The sequence below is a fragment of the Meles meles genome, chromosome 18, assembly GCF_922984935.1.
Source record: "Meles meles chromosome 18, mMelMel3.1 paternal haplotype, whole genome shotgun sequence".
Taxonomy (NCBI): Eukaryota; Metazoa; Chordata; class Mammalia; order Carnivora; family Mustelidae; genus Meles; species Meles meles.
The window spans coordinates 50,364,751-50,386,146 of NC_060083.1; the positions used below are offsets into that span (position 1 = coordinate 50,364,751).

Here is a 21,396-nt window from a genome sequence, read left to right on the forward strand (position 1 = left end):
CTCTGCCTACTTGTGATCTCTGTCAAATAAATAAATAAAAATCTTTAAAAAAATATTATAAAAAAAAAAATAAAAATCCAGACTGGTTCACATATAAAAGTGACTCACCTTTTAATCTGACCCCCCTATTCCCTGCCTGCCCCCAGGATCTTACAGCACATGCTGCCCAACTTCAGCAAAGCTGTGTTTTTATACACAAGTGTTGTATTTTAATAAATAACAGGAAAGCTTAAAATTAAGTGAACTGTCAAGTGATTTTTTTTCTCTTTTCAACTTCAAATAGAAAATAAGAAACCCTTACCTGTCCGTGTAGTCCCTCCTCCTGGAGGAGCCTTGGCTGCCATGTCATCCCATCTCAGGCTTGCCCACAGTAACCGTAACATAAGGCTCACTCCAGCTAAGGACTTCACAGTCTGAAGCCTATACCTGAAAGAAAAACCCAAGAAAAACTACATATGTATTGTGTACGTACACGCACAGGTGCGCACACACACTGACACTCACATTCTATTATTAAACTGAACGGCTGGTTTCTTGTCTTCATTATGATTTTAATAATGATGATTTTGTAAGTACTTTGGCTATTACATGTCCCTTAATAAAATAACCCTTTTGTTCCTAGGTGTAACATGCATCTAACAACTTAAAAAGGGTCTACAGTTGCTTCAAACGCCATATAAACTTGTAAAGTGAGCACGTTTCATTTCAAGACTGACATGGCAAGAATTTACGAAGATTTTATACATTTAGCCCAATTCCAAAATATGTGCTAGAGAAATTACAAAGAACAAATACAGGGAAATAATTGTGTTACTAAGGGTGATAAAAGAGTTTTGAAAAAGGATAAAATCATAACTGATTTATTTGTGCTGAAACAAAATGAAATTGTTTGAATTTTCTCAAAACACAAAACAGGAAAAAAAAAAAAAAGACACCCTGCAAATCCAATAAGGCCTTTCCAAATGGACAGAAATTCTGTATCCAAATGGTAGTTCTGCAAAACACGAACTACTGGATGATGAACACCTGCTAATACTAATAAACACTCTAGTCACATTAGTTAATAGTTTTAGAATTCTGTAGCACAATCAGTAAGAAAAAAGGATAATATGAGATTAGTTACTGAACAGGAGACACAGGAATCTCTGTGTTCAGGTTTTTTCTAAGTTACCGAACATTCTAGATATTTTTTTAAAAGTAATATTAAAGATATATTTCAAAATGAGTTTACAGCTGCAGTGAATGTTATGTCCCAAGAGGGAACTAACCATGAAATACTGTAAAGCAGCCCTAGGGTATCAATTCTCTGTTAGTGTGTAATTAAACGCTACACGTACTTAAATAAATATACTGGCTGATTGCAGTATACAGAAAAATCTATAAAACTAAAATAATTTCCTCCTCTAAGAGACGCAGAAGGTAAACCTTAAGACAATTTGTATTTGAGAGGCAATGCTTTCTGTACTAAACATTAAGCTGGGAAAATGACCAATGAGAGAAAGGGAATGCTTCAACCAAAACGTTGCAGCAGCTTCTTAAATTCCCACCTCCACCTGTGACACCAGGATTTCCTTTCTTGTGCTTTCGCCCTGTGTATCCTCTAACCTGGACAGAACAATTTTTTTTTTAAGATTTTATTTATTTATTTGACAGAGAGAGAGAGAGAATGACAGCGAGAGAAGGAACACAAGCAGAGGGGACAGGACAGGGAGAAGCAGGTCTCCCGCTGAGCAGGGAGCCCGATGCGGGGCCCCATCCCAGAAGTCTGGGATCATGACGTGAGCGGAAGGCAGATGCTTATTAACGACTGAGCCACCCAGGCACCCCTAGACAGAACCATTCTTAAATGGGAGGGGGGGGACGTTATCCAGTGTAGGGATGTCCTGAGAAGGGGGAAAGTATGTGTCACTTTCAGACGATACCCTACAGAAATGCCTAGGGAACTCTGGACACACCAAATGGATATGTCTTTGGGAAAAGAAATGCTTCTTATTCTCTCTCTTCTTCCTCGGCTCACTCTTTACTGTCAAATAGCAACTTCAGTACACCTCTATTTTGCAACGGAAACACCAGGAGGAGGGGAACACACCAAAAGCCTGTTCGTTTACGTATTCATTCAAAAAATTCTTGAGTGCCTTCTACGTGTGTTAGACTGACTGAAAGGAGCCTGAGACGGAAATGAATCACGATCCGTCCTTGCTTCCTCAGGAGCTGTAACAGAGGGAAGTGTGAGTGGCACCTGACTCGGCCCTGGTTTGGGGATCAGAGCCTTGCCTGGGTCTCAAAGGACAAAGATGGGGAGGTGGCTACAGCAGGGCAAAGGGCACACATCCGCTCAGGAGGAAGGTGTACAACAGCACACTCTTCTTCCCAGCAGCCACATCTGCTGTGCTCTGACTGGAGGGAAGGGGCTGGAAGCGTAGCAAGAGATGAAGCCGGCAGGAGAGGACGGCAGAGCCAGAACGCGCTGCCACAGGGGAGGAGAGAAGAGCATTAAAGGTGAGCTGTTGAAGGCTTCTGAAACGTATCCAGTGTAGGATGGGTTGTAAAGGGAAGTACTTCCCACGGACGTGGTGCACAGATGACAAACCCTTTCCCCCGCCCAGCCCTGCAGTTGTAGTTAACACGTGGAAAGATATTCACAGGATAGATCTGCCTTTCAGGAGAATCCTTTGTTCCGACGGCACCGTGGAGACCACTACTGGTTCAAAGTGGTAATGAAAGAGAATTAGGGCCCCGGAAAAAGGAGGTGAGGGAAGGGACAGTGTGGAGGGTAAAAGAGGCCTAAGGAGTTGACAAGTTTCCCTTTTCGCTACTGCTCAGCCTTAACATGAATAAAGCTCAAACAAACACCTCTTGGCATTCTTAATGTCTATTCTAAGCATCAGACGTATCTTATTCAAGTGTGAGTATAAAAATGCATTTCATATCCATGGTTTTTATAGCAATACACCTTTTAAAAATGCATTCTAAAGTCAAGAATATTTTACATATTCACCCACGCTTCTGTTAGATACAAGGGATTCTTGTATCTTCCCTCAGCTTCAGCAAACTGAGCCATTAGCACATATTTGACAGCAATATCTGTTTAAAATGTACAGGACGGTATTTCCTTCCATTAACAGATGAGAAATTAACTACACAGGTACCAACTGTGCCCACAGCGCATATTAAAACAATACAAGGCTCCTGAAACCCGGCCGTGCAGATAAGAGCCCTGGGTAACACTTGATCGGAACGGGTTCAGAGAAAAGTGCTTCCCAGTTGAGCCTACCTTCCACTTCGGAAAAGAAAAGAGCAGAAAGGTCGGACTCCACAACTGCCAGGTCATTTTAATTAAAGTATTTGTACATAGTAACTTTTCCAGTGGGAAAGAAGTTACCTGCAGGATAGTCAAGGATACATTTTGGGACCGCTCTCAATGAAGAAAGCAGAAAAGTGCAGAGTAATCCTATAAATCCATGAACTGTAATGAAGAGTTCCTTGATTCCCTGCAGGATTCTGCAAATCCTTCATTGCAGGCCCTGCAGAGAAATTGTACTTTTCAGCTGTCTCTATTGAATGTGTAATGGAGTGATGATATTTTAATTCAAATCAAAAGATGAGATATAAAAACCTTCGTCAAACCAACTATGACTGGCCATGTTAGTAAGTTAATTCCTTTAGAGAGAATACTCATTTACACTTCGCCTTTTTTTTTGTTTTATAATACTAATTATAATATAAAAGAAACCCAAAAAGGTATGATTTTAACTTAAAGAAACTGGAACCGTAATAAAGACACACAAAAATGAAGCCTAGAGTGAAATGAAGTCTGCTCATTTGTTGAAATAACTTCAGGTTCCTATCAAAATCTAGAAGCACCTATCAAAATCTAGAAGCAATCAAGATTGTTCCTGACTTCCGAGCATGCCCCCATAGAACTCTTATGTTTTCAGTCTTCATGTTCCGTCCTTTCCAGTTGTGAGGATGAAAAGATAAAAAGACAAGGACATGAAAAAGGACAAAGCAAGGACAGATATGTGAAATGTGACAGAGCAGATATAGTACTGGACTGGGATTTAGGAAAACCGGGAACTATTCCTAACTCTGTCCCTCTGTGGCCAGAGACAAATTATTACACATCTATAAAAGATAAGAATTTCTAAGATCCTTTCCCAATATAAAACTACACGATCTGACAACTGCCAACACTATGTACTTATGACTCATCCCCAAAGCTTAATGCCCAGAAAATTTTAAATTAAGACTACTTCTGGGTTTTAAAAAAATCCCTACGGAATCTCAGAGACTACCTCTTCTCATATAAATAACAGAGAACTCCAAAATAAATGTTTATCATGCAAATAAATTACATTAGGAAGATTTCCATGTTATAATGAACTTTGTGTGATTCACAGGCATGTTTCCTATGTCTTATGTTTCTATGAATTACCTAATAGAAATAAAATACAAACATTCCAGAAAGGTGATTATCCAAGTCTGTAATTCTCTCATTCCCAAGGCAAACACATGGCAATAATATGGAAAGGTACAGCACAAAAACAATTATATTTGACATGTTTCTTCTGTCTTGTGATAAGTAAAACTGAATTTCATTTTAAAGAATTCCCTTACATTTTTTTCAGTTTTTTTACATTTTTCCTTAAGAAACTTGAGTACCTCCCAGCTGGCCCAAATTCAAGATTCTCTGTATCCTATTTCCATTACTAACTTGGCCCATTAAACTTCTGCTCCCCTATCTCATCTCTTATTATCTCATTTTTTCCTGTAAAAAATGAGATATGCTTACTAGATAACGCTTTTTAAGAGTTTCTCCTTTCCCCAAATACATTTTAAAGTACATACCTCCAAGTGATACCAAACGTTGGTCTAGGAGAAGGATATGGCCATATATCCAAGGCAGGTTTTGCATTATAATTAAAATAAGGGACTTCTCGAATTCCTCCTTTTCTGGCCAACTTTTTTAAGTCATCATTAGGCAAAACAAATATGCTCTTCTTGCTGCTCTTGGTGATAAACTTTCTATAAGATGGCAGGGCTGTACCTGAACGAGTCTTCTTGGGTCTGGAGAATTTCATGAGTTTCACTTTGTCTCTTGTGGAATATTCTTTGCTCACCGTCATCGATGTCACCAGAGTGCCCCCTGCAGTGGTCAGTGAGTCTGTCACCGTTGTGGTGACCACAGTCTTACTCTGCTCCTTCACGGAGATGATGTCCACACTGCTGCCTGTGGAGGGTGTGGAAAGCTTTGTTACAGTTGTAGTGGTGGTTTTAACAGTGGATTTGGCACAATTTTCTGTGGAAGAGACCACAGTCTGCTTATCACCTTTCGCTACTTTGATTACGGTTTTTGATTCTGTGGCCACTGTGGATGTCATGGTGGTGACTTCTGTGATGACTGTTTTTCTCTTGGACTCTCCGTTGACATTTTCATCTTTGTGGGCAGGCAGACCATTTTCATCAACAAAATCATTACTCAGGTTAGATTCCTCTCCAGAAGTAACAGGTGAGGGAGTAACTTTCTTAACTTCTGAGGTTTCAACTTCCATATCTTCTACCTGATTCACTGAACTGCTTTCTGGACAAGCCAGTGAAGGCATGGTAGTGTGTGCACTCTCACACTCTTTGGTTGATGGCAGGGTCTCCAGGCCATCCTGGTAGTTGCCTTCACCAGCTGAAGATCTCCGTAAACATGATTTTGTTTCCAAGTTGTTTTTTTCATTGAAATCTTCCATGATGACATCACCGTTCATGAATGGCTTTACAGCTGATTCTTTAACAGTCAAAGGCTTAATATCATTTTCAGGAATTATTTTATTTATATTATTAAGCTTTGGTTCAATGTCACCACTTGCTTCTTTACTCTCAGAGATTTCTTTCAAGCATTCCCCTTTTAAATATGTTTTGGGTTTATTATCTTTTCCATTTATTTGAAAGGTACTTGCTTTCTGTCCTTTCTTTTCAGACTCTCGATTTTCATTATTCTTCTTGTCAGCGCTACTTTTTAGACTGACTTGATCAATACATTTATTAACGGTTCTCTCCTCTAATTTCTGTTCTTGACTTGGCTTTCTACCATTTGCTTCAGTTACCTTACCCTGTGGTCTTTTATCATAGTTTCCAGGGGACTTATCTAGAACAAACTCCCGTTTCAATGACTCCAAGCCTTCAAGACCTTGTTCTTGAGTTATGAACTGCTCAGAAAGACTTTCATTGCTATTCTGAACAATCATATCTTCTTCACTGCTGTCCTGAATAGACATAGTATCAGAACTATTTTCCAAAGTGCTGTTATATTCAGAGACACATCCTAGTTTTCCTTCAAAGTCCACTGCTTTTGACAGAGACGAGAGATCTTTATCATCAGTACTTTTAGGTACTGATGGAAGAGAAGGGCTCTGGGAAGGAGAAACAATGGTGTCATTATCCTCCTGTATGAGTGGCTTTTTATTTTTATAGATCAAAGTACCAATTTCATCTGTGCAGGCTAGTTTGGAGTCACCAATGAGAAAGTCACTTCCTCTTGTTTTAATCTTACTAGTAGGTTCCTGGCCTTGACTTGTAGGTTCAGAGAGATTCTCATCTATGTCATTTCCAACAGAATTTTGTTTCTGACAGTTTGTGTCTGGGCTCTGAATGGAGACATCATCTAACATTTGATCTTTTGGATAAAGTCTCTCGGTTGTATGATCAGGATCACCGATTCCAAGAACCGAGGAATCACTTTGTGAGCATCCCCGAATCACATCTTCAGATTTACCGTTACTTGCATTAGGGCTTTGTTCTTGTCTAAGTGAGTCACTCTGACACCCTTCTTTTGCTTTCATTGTTACTGGTGACTCAGAAAGGCTTTTCAAAGAACTTGCAGAGGTCTTTCCTATACCCTTAATTCCACCCTCCAACTTCATTTTCTCGAGGCGCTGTTTTTCTTCCAGTGTAAACTGTTTAATTCTCCTTTCAAGAAGTCCATCTAGTTTGGATGATTTAATTTTCTTTTTATAACTAGTCCTTAAATGGAAGCCCTCACTGACATTGACCACATCTACTTGAGAACCTTCGTGACAATTTATACGTGGCTCTGTTTTCACATCATCATCTATCTCCATTGGTTCTTCCTTAAAGGGTTTCTCACTGTCAGAATCTAAAATTTCTTGTACATCTGTGAAACAAAGACATTTATGTAAGTGTAACTTTTAGTCTCCAATGTGGAATTCACAATATTTTTATTTTAAAAACTAGCAACGTTTTTTATTTTCACTCAAGGGCTTCAATTATAAATTAAACTTTATAAAAGGTTTAAAAGCATCTAGTAAATATTTAAATATTCTGATTCTAAGTATCTGAAATTGGAATGTCACAGTGAAAAATTACTTCGCATGTGACAGTTACCCCATACACCGTACCTTCATGAAGATTTTGTTTAGAATGTTTTGTGGTCATAAAATATCTTAGGGCTCATACATTATCTAGCTTTATCTAGTTTTTAAAAAAGGACTTTTCACAAAAGACAACGGAAGTTCCTCAGAAGGCTGGACCCAGTAATTCCACTACTAGGTGTTTACCCAAGAGGGATGAAAGTATATATCCGTATAAGAACTTGTACACAAATGTCCTTAACAGTATTTGTAACAGCCAAAAAGTAGAAACCCAAATGTCCACCAACTGATGACTGGATAAACAAAATGTGGCACAACCAAAAAATGGACTGTTACTCGGAAATAAAAATGACAAAATGCTGACACATGCTTACAACATGGGCGAACCTTGAAAACATTACACCAAGTCAAAGAAACCAGTCCCAAAGGACCACATATTACATGACTCCATTTATATGAAATGTCCAAAACAGGGCAAATTCACAGAGACAGAAAGTAGACTAGTAGGCTGAGGGGGATTCAGGGAGGACTGGAGACTAACTGCTAATGAGTATGAGGTTTCTTTTGGGGTGATGAGAATGTTGTAAAACTGATAATGGTGACAGTTGAACAGCTCTGTGAAATACTAAAAACCACTGAACAGTGCATTTTAAATGGGTGAGTTATAAAGCACATGAGTTATGATTCAATAAAGCTGTCAAAGAAAGACAAGGCAGTACCTCTTCCGCTGTGCGAGTCTGATCCAGTGCAATCTTATCACCCCCAGGCTGCCCTCCACACCGGATGTTCTCCTTACCTTGGTCCTTCTTCTCAGTAATCTTGGAAATGTCCATTTCATTTTGGTCTGCTCCTTTGGCAGCATCTGAATCTTTTACCTCGCCTTTCTCAGAATCAGGCTCTGTTTTTATTTTTTTTGGACTCCGTGGACTTTTTCTTCTATCTGATTCATCCATATTTTCATCCACATTATTTTTGGCTAAAAAGAATTGAGTGTGTGCATATGTGTGTATATATATTACACATATATATATACACATATATGTAATTATTGGTATTCTGAATATTAGCAATTTACTTTAACAAATCTAGTTTAGTGGAAATTATCAAGTAATTTCCAGCATTTATACCATTTTTTAAATAAAAAAACAGACCACAAAAGTTGACGATAGTCTATACTTTCCTAATATGCTCAGCTGACCGAAAGCATAAAAGGAATGAGTGCATTTTAGAAGTTCTTTAGAATCCTTCACATGTGAGGCTATTTCAACTGCTCAATGACTCCACTAAGTCTACATCAGTGTTTCTAACATACTTCGTGTTAAAGAATCACATCAGAAGGATAAATACCTAAGTATTTTCACCCAGAGTCCATGGATAGACTTCAAGGCTATCCATGAGCCAGTGAAATTAATTACAGAAGTTTGTTTACATACTTCCCCCCCCTCCCGGTAGGGAATCAGCATTTATCACAGAATAAAAGAGACTTCAGAGAAATAACCAAATGCAATGTTTGGCCCTGTCTGAATCTAATTTATTGCCAACAGTAAAATGGTGTCTCTGGCACAACTCGGTTAATTGGAATAGGAACTGAGACTCTCAAGATGGATGTGTTAAATACTGTTAGTTCGTTGAACGGGTAATGTCATGATGGTTATGGAATGTCTACTCTAATTAGAGCTATATATGGAACTGGTAAATAGCATGATTTCTAGAATTTGCTCTAAATACATGGGAAAAAAGAACTCCAGGAAACAAAGTAGACGATAACTAACAGGAGAGGGACAGAAGTTGAATGATAGTTGCCTGGAAGTTCATTGTTCTCTTCTCTTTTTACTCTTACGTAGTTTCAAATTTTCCACAAGGGAAAACAAACAAACAAAAACAAGCCCACGATATGAAACTATTGTCCAGATGAATTTTCTTGGGCCTTACAGGCATTTTCTACCTTTTATTTTCTTTACTTGATCCCAAATATCCCAAGGACTTCTCAACATATACCTACTTCTTATTTAAATAAATGATTCCTTCCAGAAAGATTTGGCTGAGGAAAGGGAAAAGAGTGTAAAATACAAACTCAGTATCTGTCAAGACAGTAGGATACTGGTGAAAGAAGAAAAAAATCACAGAAAATAGTGAGAGGATGTGTCTGGACCCCCAGGTACCACAGGACAGAAACTAAGCTGATACTCTCCTTACTCAATGCTTCTTTAAGTTGTTTCAGAATAGCTGAGCAATATGTTTTCGATGATTTCAAGTTGCTCAAAGAGAGCTTTAATATGATGGCACTAGCCCATTTAAAAGCTTTAAGAATCCAGATACTTAGACAATTGTAAAATATTTGCAATTTCCTCTCCATTAAAGGTCTTCTTGACATACAGACTACTAATTAAGATCCTGTTAATCCCTGCACATCAATACCTTTGACACTTATAAACTAATATGCAAAACAAATGCATCCAGTCTGAGTTAGAATGGAGGTTAGAGATAAGGGACACACACAGTCAGAAGTCAAACAAGTTGAACACTCTAGTCTTCTCATGCTAAGTCAAGGTCCCTGAACTGCATTTCTCTCTGGTTTTCTCCAACACATCTGTGCTTCTGTCATATGATCAGACTAGATTAGCCATTCTTATAGGGACCAGTAGTTCTGAGATTATAAATTGGGGGTTACTAGGCCTTCACTGTAATTCCTATTCTGTACTTAAATCAAGCTAACAATGTGCACTGGGCACTTCTACCACCTAAGAGGAAAGGCATAAAAGATGCTGGAAGACCAACCTGGTACCTGACTGGATGAAAGCCCAGCACCTGGACAACAGAAACTGGATGCTAAGGAAAGTGGTTATAAGATAAACCTACAAAAACGTAAATGTTTTGTTTATTGATAATCTGGATTTTACTACACAAGACAAACCAGATCAGGCACCACTGACCAAAAATTCTCTGTAATTCTGAGTGCTATCTGAGTAACTGGAGCAACAAAATGGCAATAAAAAAGTTAACAATCTTTTAGAATTTATTATAAAGGACACTCAGCTTGAATATAATCAGATCAAGATAGAATTTAATGTTGAAAAGTTCTATTTGGCAAACAAATACTCATTGAACATCTACTGTGTGCAAGATACTCAACAGTCCATATAAAGTCCAGTGAGCCTTATGAAATACATGTTTCTTCTGTTAAAGGGTAATCCAAAATGATAACTTTACCACATTAACAGTTTCAAATATCTAGCCAGTCCAGGATTCACCAGAAACATTCACAGAAGTCAAATTAGTTCGCTACGTACACACGCAGCAGTCACTATAGCACAGGTTTCATAGGAGAGAACACATCATCACACCACACACGAACAAATTATACTGCAGAGTGAGAACTGCTTTTGAAAACTGCTCAGGTAACAAAAGAGAGATGGCAATGTAGCATGCAAAGAGGACGGTGGGAGCGAGGAGACACGGATTCTGGTCAGGGCTCTGTCCTCTGTATCTATGTGAACTGTATGTAATGTCACATCTTTAGGAAATAATCTGCTCATGGAATGTGAGATTCAAAATAGATGGTCTTTTACTAGGGCAGTTCCCCTCTGGAATTCTGTGATTCTGAATACCAAAGCTGTTAGTGAATAACACAAATGGAGTTAATACCTCCCTCATTTATGTGGAGGGGTCACGGAAGTCTCTATCACTTCCTTTCTGGCTTTGTCATGTGCTGTAACATTGAGATAAACAGACAGGTGGTTCCTTAGGAAGTAAGGTAATACTGAATTTAAGATTTCAGAAAAACAAATAGGTGGCTCAGGCCTTTTCTCTCTTTTTTAAATAAGTTCTATTCTGTCCTCTTTAGCTGAAATCCTAGATATGAAAACCCCAAGAATAAAGCCAATTTAAAGTATTTTAGGGAGCGCCTGGGTGGCTCAGTGGGTTAAGCCTCTACCTTCAGCTCAGGTCATGATCTCAGGGTCCTGGGATCGAGCCCCACATCGGGCTCTCTGCTCAGTGGGGAGCCTGCTTCCCCCTCTCTCTCTGCCTGCCTCTCTGCCTACTTGTGATCTCTGTCTGTCAAATAAATAAATAACATCTTTAAAAAAATATTTTAGAGTTTATTATTAATAAACTACATTGGCAGTTCTGTATGTTCTATTAAAAATTCCAGAAAAAGCACTTTTATCCAAAATATGTACAATGTTCTACAAATTTATAAGAAATAGTACAAAATCAGAAACTATAACAGAGAAAAAAATAACTTCAATTACTTACTTCCTTCTAATGACTTTCTGTAATTCACATTAGTATTGCCTGGCAATTTAGGAACAAACCTATAAACATGAGTTTTACTAATCCAGCTCCAACCACCATATCCTGTTACTCTGTATTCCTCTCCTTTTTGTTTCCAAACCTGGTATAAATGAAAACATTCTGATTAAATGAGAATGAGAATGCTTATAAAGCACATTTGCTTTTATATATTTTTACCAAACAAGATCAACAGTCAGGCAAATAAGTTTACCAATCAATTTTATTTTCAACAGGAATCAAAAATTTATGAAAAAACTGATTACAGCTGACCCCTGAACAACATGCAGTCAAAAATCCACGTATAAAAACTTAACTACCGAAAGCCTCCTGTTGACCAAAGTATTACCAATAACATAAACGGCTAATTAACACATATTCTGTTGTTATACGTATTACATACTGAATTCTTTACAACAGAGTAAGCTAGAGAGAAGAAAATGTCATTAAGAAAATCATAAGGAAGGGGGCACCTGGATGGTGCAGTCTCTTACTTTTGATTCAGGTCATGATCTCAGGGTCATGAGATCAAGCCCAGTGATGGACTCCATGCTCAGAGTGGAGTCAGCTTAAGACTCTCTCTGCCCCTCCACCCCTACCCTTTCTCTAAAATAAATAAAGTCTTAAAAAAAAGAATCATCAGAAGAAGAAAAATACACTTACAGTATTATACTACATTTACCAGAAAAAAATCTCTGCGTAAGTGGACCCATGCAGTTCAAACCCGTGTTTTCCCAAAGTCAACTGTACCCCTTTGTAATATGAAAAATATAACACACTTTTACACTTTTCTAACAATTTCAACAGATTAGTCTAACGGCCCACCTATATTCTAATAAGATAAATTTATGCTTATAAAATTGCCAGAAAGATTTACTTTGTTCCAACTAGATTAAATAAAAGATTGGGTCAAAAGTAAAACACAACTTAGATATTCAAAGTTGTAAAATACAAGTCTCAGAAATGGCTAAACCTATTCTAAATGACTACTAGAAAAATTACCTGATGTTTAACTGGAAATGTGTATTTTACCCATGTGGCTTGCTGCATCGTTTCTTCCTCTTCCTGTTTTTTCTCTTTTTTCTTGACTTTCTCCTTTTCTTCTCTTTCAATTGATGTCATCCTGTGTAGCCTAAGAGTATATGAACGGAAAGACAAAGTGCATTTAACTTTGAAAAATAAATTAAAAAGACAAAAATATAGTACTGCAAATTAGGAAGACAGAACTGAAGGATGGTTAGCTATAGTCCCATGACCTGGACAACTCCAACTCACAAAAATCAATAGATATATAATTCCATAACAGGAAAAATCAAACAGCAGAAAAGCAAAAATATCCCATCCTTCCCATATGGGTCCCTATGAGAATTACACTCACTTATGGCTTATTCCTGAAACTATATATATACACCAACATCACATTTACACAAAGGGGATACTACATTACAATCACAACCACACAGATTTTAATCAATGATTAACTGCACTAGAAGATCTTTTCAAACTGGAAGATACAGATCATTTTAAAGAATTAAATAATATACCCCACTGCATGGACATACTATAATTTATGGAACCAGTCCCCTGTTAAAGAATACATTATTTCTTTCCCACCAAAAAGACCAATAAATCCAAAACTTTTATTTTAACAACCAATATTTCTAATTCTATCTAGCACTGGGGGTTTTAAAGCCATCACGGGGCCCACTAATATAGAATTCAGGCTTTCTACATCCATAGAGAAAAAAGCCCACAAGTCTCCTGCTTTTGGGTGAGGGGAAGGGCTGGAGAAGAAGGACCCACGCTGATTCATGTCCGTCATTAAACACAGGGCACAGGCCACACTCCTGTTTAAGGACGGGAAATGGCTATCATTGCACCCAGCAGCAGGCAAACAGGTGGGTCTGTCGTGAGGCTCTACATTAAGAAGATTCGACTGGATTCTTGTGAATGAGAGTATTTCCTATAAACAAGGACATTGACCAAAACCCAGGAAGAGAAGAGTCTGTCTCTAGGAGCTGCAGTGGTAGAAAAACTGCTTTACCACACCCTGTCCAGATGCAGTCCATCTTGCATGCATAGCTATGTGAAAAACACAAGAGATCTTTTGTCAGCTTGGGGGAAGCAGTGGTGCTGCAAAGATGTGCAAGGGGATTTAATTCTTTTTATCTCTATCCTCCCACTAAAAACTCCTTATTTATCTTTTTTATCATTTTATCATTTTCAAGAAAGCTTTGTGTATCTGTGAACATAGGACCCACAATCTAGCTTACCCCAGGCCAAGAGTGCTCATGCTTACTGGCTGCACAGCCACTAGTAGAGCGAAGGATCTTCACTGTCTCACAACTGATGGGAGGAGGGGAAAGGGAGTGGATTCTCACCGCGGACTAACTTAATACCAACCACCACCAACTTGCCACTACTCTTGGAACCAGGGAGTGGGGCAAGCCCTGTAGGTACAGCTTGGTGGATGACCTGACAGCCTCAGCCAGCTCGAGAAAGGAAAGAGGGACTGAGCCAGAATCAAGTAGTATTTCTGAACACAGTTTTTGTGGGTCACGCTTTAAAACCCTCTGAAAGTTCTCACACAGCGACTGAGCCATCTTCGCTGACAGTGGCCGGGAACGGAGCACTGTGTGGGGAGACCACTGGAGCACCGACACTCTGGGAGCTCACAGCTGGGCTGCGCGCTCGCACTCTTAGTGTTCACATGGGAAACAGAAATATTTCCAACACCAAATACAAAGGCTTCACTTTGCTGGGATGCCAGGCCAGTGAGTTAGTACTGTAGCTAATCTGCGATGTTTGCTACTCCAGAGTAAATTCTGTTGTTCTCACCGCCACCAAGGTAATCCCTACGTTCTGGCAGCAACAAAGCTCAGCTCCCATTTGCTTGGGAGGAAATCTTGGCTACTGCTGGCAGCCTCGAGGCCCAGGAAAGAGGGCCGATCGGGCTGGTACTGTGCAGCTTCTAGCTGCTGCGTTACACCGGCAGGTGCACTGGGTGGCAAGTGTTCCTTCCACACCGCCACGGTTCAACTGAGAGCATGACCAGGAGTAGGGACCAAACTTCAACTCCACTCCTAATCTCCACATGGTGCCCAGGGTCTTGTGCTTGTTTTGCTGTTATAAACAAAGCTATAAGAAAAAATGTTTTGTGTCCATCTTGGTAAACTTGGAGAGCACCTCCAATGTCCCCCAGTGGTGGGGTAGCTAGGTCCAAAGGTTCTTGCACTTAAAATGCTGACAAGTAAAGCCACAAAGTTCTTCAGAATTGAACACTTCCCACCGCCATCAATTAAAAAGCCACCCTGCCTTCCCACACCTTCACTCAAGTTAGTACCAAACTTCTAAATTATTAGCCCAACTGAGAGGTAAGAAATTATAGCCCACTGTTTTGATTTACATTTCCTTAATTATGAGAAAAGTAAACATTTCTTTTTTATGTCCACTGGCCTTTCATATTTATTTTTCTGTAAAATGCCTGTTCAAATCCTTTGTCTTGTCTGTACTGGACTATTAGTCCTTTTCATTTATAAAAGATCTTTGTCAATTAAGGTAACTTCCCATTTGTGGTGCAAATATTTTTCCTCAGTTTGTCATCTGTCTTTTGAGTTTGATTATAATATTATTTTTCCACTCAGAATTTTAAATACATATATCCACTCTTTTCCTCTATGGCATCTGGGTTTTACATCTGTTTAAAAAGAAAGTATCACAACAAAAACATAATTAATCCATGGTTTCTTAGTGAAGCTTTTTAATTTTTTTTTTTTTTTAATCTTATTGATCTGAATGTTTTTGCTGAGGCAGGGATCTGGGTAATATTCCCTCCAAAGTATGTCCTCTTCCCTTCTCTTACATGTAATGCTGTCATTGCTAGATGCTCACATGGGTTTAGATCCATTTCTGGGTTCTTTCTACTATCCCGCTACCATAAATCTTATTTTTTATTGTAGCTTCAAAAATGTTCTAATATCCATTCCCTTTTTTTCTCATATCCACTTCCCTTTTCTTGCAATTAATTTTTCTATCTGAAATGTTAGTATCATTTTGATCAAGCCTGTCTGCCCCGCAAGGAGGGGAAATCCTACTCATAATGCAAATGAATATGAAGTTTGATAGATGAAATTAAAATAATCATAATGGATGGTTTTCAAAAATGTAGTATACATATCTAAACACATGATGCATCTTTATCTTTTCATTTTTTAAAAAAAAAACTTTATTTATTTATTTATTTGAGAGAGTGTAAGTGAGAAAGCAGAACCAGGGGGAACAGCAAAGGGATTGCGAGAAGCAGAGTCCCTGCCGAGCAGAGAACCCAATGTGAGGCTCGATCCCAGGACCCTGGGAACATGACCTGAGCTGAAGGCAGATGATAAACTGACTGAGCCACCCAAGTGTCCCTCTTCACCCTTTCATTTACTGAGTATCCTTTGCATCTTTAGTGAAGTTTTAATGATTTCTTTACATGGTCCTAAACATTTCTTGTTAAATTTATTCCTAGTTATTTGAGAGTTTTTTGTTGTTATGGGCATCTTTTCTTTCATTACAAAATATTTTTTAAATATGTAAGATGTAACCAGGTTAAGAAAGAGGACTTTGTATCACTACCCAAATACATCAGAAGCTAGTATGTCCCACTCCCAGGCTGTCATTATCCTGACTTTTGGGTTATCGTCTCCATGCTTTTCTTTATAGTTTTATCACCATGTGTATATCCCAAACAGTATAAAGTTTGGCCTTTGAAAATTCAGTAACAAGAATAAAAGTAGCTGCATGAGCAAAACAGCGATACTGTTACCATTAAAAGACGGTTCCCAGGAAAAAATAAACTTGTCACTGGGTTACATTAGCCTCTTCTGTTGGAATCTGAGGGTAAGGGTCTGAGTAAGGCCGGAAGACTCTGGGCTCATCATACTCACGGCCATCCGGCAGGACCGTGTGGAAGCAGGGACACTGCACAGATACGATCCCAAATGGACGGCGATGGACCTCCTGTCCTGCTCCTATGCCTTCGGCTGATTCTCTGGGGAGACTTGTGAAAATTCTCCCTTTTCCCCACTGACTTGGGCTTCTTGGGTAGGTTACTATTTGTCCACGGATATTATTGCTTCCAGAGTTTTACTGCTGCTGTATTATCTGTTGTTCCCCTTTGCTCTGGGGTTATGCTTTAAAAAAATCCCCTTGCCATGGTTTTCAGGGAGTTACGCAGGGAACAAAATTAAATGTATTTAGACAATATGTTATTTTAACTCAGAACTCCCACAGTATTTTCCACATGGTTACTGTTACACAGAATGTATTGCTCAGGAGACAGGGTGGACTAGTTGGTTAAGCGTCTGACTGCGGCTATGGTCACCCTGGGACTGAGCCCCACATTCAGTTCCCTGCTCAGCACGGAGTCTGCTTCTTCCTCTCCCCTGCCCCCAACTCTCGCACACGTGCATGTTCTCTCTCTCAAATAAATAAATAAAATCTTTATTTAGTTTTCAGATTGTTTCTGGCAGTTTTTCTATTTTCTTGGGGGTTTCTAAGCATCTAATTAGGTCAACTGCATATAATAATTATGCCTTATCTGCCAACATGTCCATACATACACATATACACACACGTGTGTGCTTTATTTCTCTTGACAAACTACAGTAGGTATTACTTTTAAGAAAAGTTAAAAGACAGCATTGAAAGTGAGCAATTTTGGTTTGTTCCACTTGAATGTTAATGGGAACGTGTCAAGAAAGCATGATGGTCCAATTTAGAATACATCTTTATGGGGGTAAAAAAAAAGACCATTCTCTATCTGTATTTAATAAGATTTTTTAAATTAAAATTAATTAATGGACTTAGACCTTCTAGGTATCTAATGAAATGATCAAAGTTTTTGCTCTTTGGCTTCTTAAAACACCATGATATTAATAATCTCCTAAGAGTGGACAAGTCTTCCATGTCTAGGGAAAGCCAATTTAGCCATGGTTTGTCATTTTAAAAGAATTTACTCCTGAATATATCTGCTAATGTTGCTAGAGTACCTGAATGCACACCTACATGCCATTATTAACCAACGATAAACAAGTTTTCTTGTTATGATTTTCTAGTTATCTTTTGTCCACTTCTATATATCAAGTTTTAGAACAGTGTTATACTAACGAGTAACAATCTGCAAGATTTCCTTCTTTGTCCATTTTACAGAAAAGTTTGAGAAGAATTATCTATTACCTGAAATCTGAAGAACTTCTTTTATGAAGTCATCTGGTCCTGCCCACCTCCTTATGGTAGGTACAGTGATACCCTTTAAACAGAACCAGAAATCCTTTTCCTGCTTGAGAAGAGAGCCTGGCCTATGCCCTATTGTCCAGTAACTGAGAAGGGGTTGGGGGACCCTCTTCCCAATCCTTCTACCCAAAACTAGAAGCCCAATGGGCCCTTCCTCTATGGATGTAGGAAGCCTGAATACTATGTTAGCAGACCCTCTCAAGGTTTAAAATCCCTAGTGCCAGCGAGACCAAATCAGAAATACTGATTTGCATAGCCCCTTTTCTATTTTTGATGGTTATTTGTGTATTCCCCCTTATTTTTTCTTTCCTGATAATCTCATCAGAGGTTTATAAATTATAATGGGATCGAAGATATGTTCTCTATTTCATTAAATATTAAATATTCAACAGTTCTTAATATTTCCAGTCTTCAGGGTGACTTCCTGAGATGTGTGCCTAGCTAATTAATCTGTGCTTCTTTTCTAATGTAAGCACTGAAGCCTACCAATTTCCCTCTGGGTACTCTTTAGTGGCAGCCTACAAATTTCAATATTATATAGGAGTCTCGAGAACATTCAATTCAAAGTATTTTCTAGTCTCCATTACGATTTTTCTATGAACTTTTTTTTTAAAGATTTTATTTATTTATTTGACAGAGACACACAGTGAGATAGGGAACACAAGCAGGGGGAGTGGGAGACGGAGAAGCACGCTTCCTGCCGGGTAGGGAGCCTGACGCCGGGCTCGATCCCAGGACCCTGGGATCATGACCTGAGCCGAAGGCAGACACTTAACGACTGAGCCACCCAGGCGGCCCTGAACATTTGTTATTTATTTAAGTGTACTTCTTGGGTTTCAAGCATATAGCTCTTACATTTCTTTAAACTTCTACCACAGATGTCTATCCACAAACAGTATTTTTAACATACTAGAATATATGCTTTTAAACTTAAATAAACAGACTCATACACTACATGTATTTTTAAGAAAAGAACTGGTTTTACTCTGTTGTACATTTATGAGATTCAATCTCGTTCACACTTGCTCTAGTTTTGCAGCTGTGTAACAGCCCATTATAGAACCACACCATAACTTAAATGGGTCTAATTATGGACAGTTAGGGATCGTTACCAAATTTCCCCATTATAAAATACTGTAAGAAACATCTTGGGGTGCCTTGGTGGCTCAGTCAGTTAAGCGGTTGAGTCTTCATCTCAGCTCAGGTCTTGATCTCAGGGTGAGTTCAAGCCCTGCACTGGGCTCCACAATGGGTGTGGAACTTACTTTAAAAAAAAAAAAAAAAATCTACATGTCTTCTCATGTACACATGTAAGGTCTCTTTTAAGGTACTGAGTTAGGAGTAAGTAGAACTGCATTTTCAACTTTTCTTTCTACCAAATGATTCTTTAACATGGGTGCGGCAACCGCTTCACTCCTTGTTCTATCAGCAGTGTGTCAGAATTCTCTTTCTATTATGTGACATACCTGCCTATATTTTTAACATTTGTAACAATCCGATGAGTGTGAAATAATAGTCCCTAGTTTTAATGTGCATTTACCTCACCTTACTGGGAAATTTTCATGTTTTTGGCTATTTGTGTCTCCTGTGTATTGTATTTGTATCTTTGGTCTTTTCTCCTACGAAATGGTTTGATTTTTTTCTTACTGAACTATAGAAGTTCTTGAATATATTGTGAATACTAACACTCTTATGATTATAGTATGATAAAAAAATCTTTAATCAGTCTATGACTTGATTTTTTAGGATGACACATTATTATAAAACTCAAACAGAAAACAATCCACCATTCACTGATCTATATGTCATAAAACTACATAGTTAAAGAAAGGGTATAACAAAACACAAACTTAAAAATTATGGTTATCTCTCAGGGGAGGCAAGGTAATGTGAATAGAAAGTAGACCCAATAATGATAATGTTCTTATTTTTTAAACTGGTTGATGAATTCACAGGTGTTATTTTATTATGACCCATTCTTGTTTCATACTACAATCTTATGTATGTATCACAGTATTAAACATGAAGAAGTCAAGTCACCTGTACTAACAGCAGACACACAGACACATATATGCACACTCATTCTTATCTGATAGATTAACAGCTTATAAACAAAGAAATAATGCCACACTTTGGTATGTTCTGAAACATAATGAATCAGGAAGGGAAGAAAAGAATCAAGAGTAAGAGAAAAGAATGAAGTATGGGAGGATGTGGAGGGAGAAGAAAACAATACAAGAAGGAGAGGCCAAGAGGAAAAGGGAAATGGGATAAAAGAAAGAAGGAAGGAAGTGGAGGAAATAGGATGGGAGGAAAAGAGGGAACTTTCTTCATTCCAAAAACATAATCTCGTATTTTCTTCCTGGGAGTTCTGCTTTTCACATTTAGGATTCACTCTACCTGGAACGGACTACTGGATCCAATTTTCCCCATACAGATAACTCAAACTGTGTCATCAGGCCTGCTACTGAAGAGTTCATCCTTTTTAAAATGCTACTCTGTCATCTATTACATGTCTATACGTGGGCTGGTCTCTTCCTGGATGGCTTATTCTGTACCACTCGTCCATTTATCTTTGCATCTATACCACAGTATTATTATAGCTACTGAGTAAGTTTTGTTATGTAGTAGGACAAGTCTTTCTATCCTGTCCTTTTTTTTTTTTTTTTTTAAGATTTTATTTGTCAGAGAGATAGAGAGAGAGAGATAAAGCACAGGCAAGGAGAGTGGCAGACTTCCCTCCAAGCAGGAAGGCTGATGTGGGACTCAATCCCAGGACCCTGGGATAATGACCTGAGCCGTAGGCAGACGCTTAACTGACTGAGCCACCCAGGCATCCCTCTACCCTGTTCTTTAGATATAAACCCTACTATTGCCCTTTTTCATATAAAATTTTTTTAAATCATCTTGTCAAATTCTACAGAAAACCCAATGATAATTTCTAATGCTACTGGAATTAATTTATGTAGTAACATGAGAAAAATTAACACTCTTAGGACACTGAACATTCCTATACATGAACATGAGATATATTTCTATTTACTTAGGTATTCTTCCATACCTAATGTTGTTTTTCAATAAAGACTTTGTAATTTTCTCAAAAAAAAAATCTTAGCTTACTACTATTTTTAAAATGTTGTGTAACCGTTATTTAGAAGGCTCTCAAAGCTTCATTGTTGACTATCATAATAAACTATCATTTAATGAATGAAGTAGCTGGCTGAATTTGTAAACAGTTCTTAGGGTCAAGTTTTAGAAGGCTGTAACCTGGAAGTTTTTGACCACAGTACTGACAGAAGTTAGAGTCCTATTTTTTTTTTTTTAATTTTTTTTTTTTAATTTTACACAGAGAGAAGGATCACAAGTAGGCAGAGGGGCAGACAGAGAGAGAGAGGGGAAAGCAGGCTTCCCGCGGAGCAGAGAGCCTGATGCAGGGCTCAATCCCAGG

The 21,396-nt window shown here is 38.4% G+C and overlaps 1 protein-coding gene across 12 annotated transcripts in view; it reads right to left on the bottom strand.

Annotated features, from left to right (window-relative positions):
• The window catches only part of BPTF (bromodomain PHD finger transcription factor), a 159,568-nt gene that overhangs the window by 46,896 nt on the left and 91,276 nt on the right, over positions 1-21,396 (bottom strand). For all 12 annotated transcript variants that reach the window (XM_045984104.1, XM_045984109.1, XM_045984107.1 and 9 more), the window contains 5 exons: positions 12,675-12,804; positions 11,637-11,775; positions 8,176-8,355; positions 4,849-7,162; positions 302-426 (listed from right to left, as the gene is read on the bottom strand). In XM_045984104.1, coding sequence (XP_045840060.1) covers positions 302-426; positions 4,849-7,162; positions 8,176-8,355; positions 11,637-11,775; positions 12,675-12,804 — 2,888 coding nt within the window. The remainder of the gene's footprint in view (positions 1-301; positions 427-4,848; positions 7,163-8,175; positions 8,356-11,636; positions 11,776-12,674; positions 12,805-21,396) is intronic.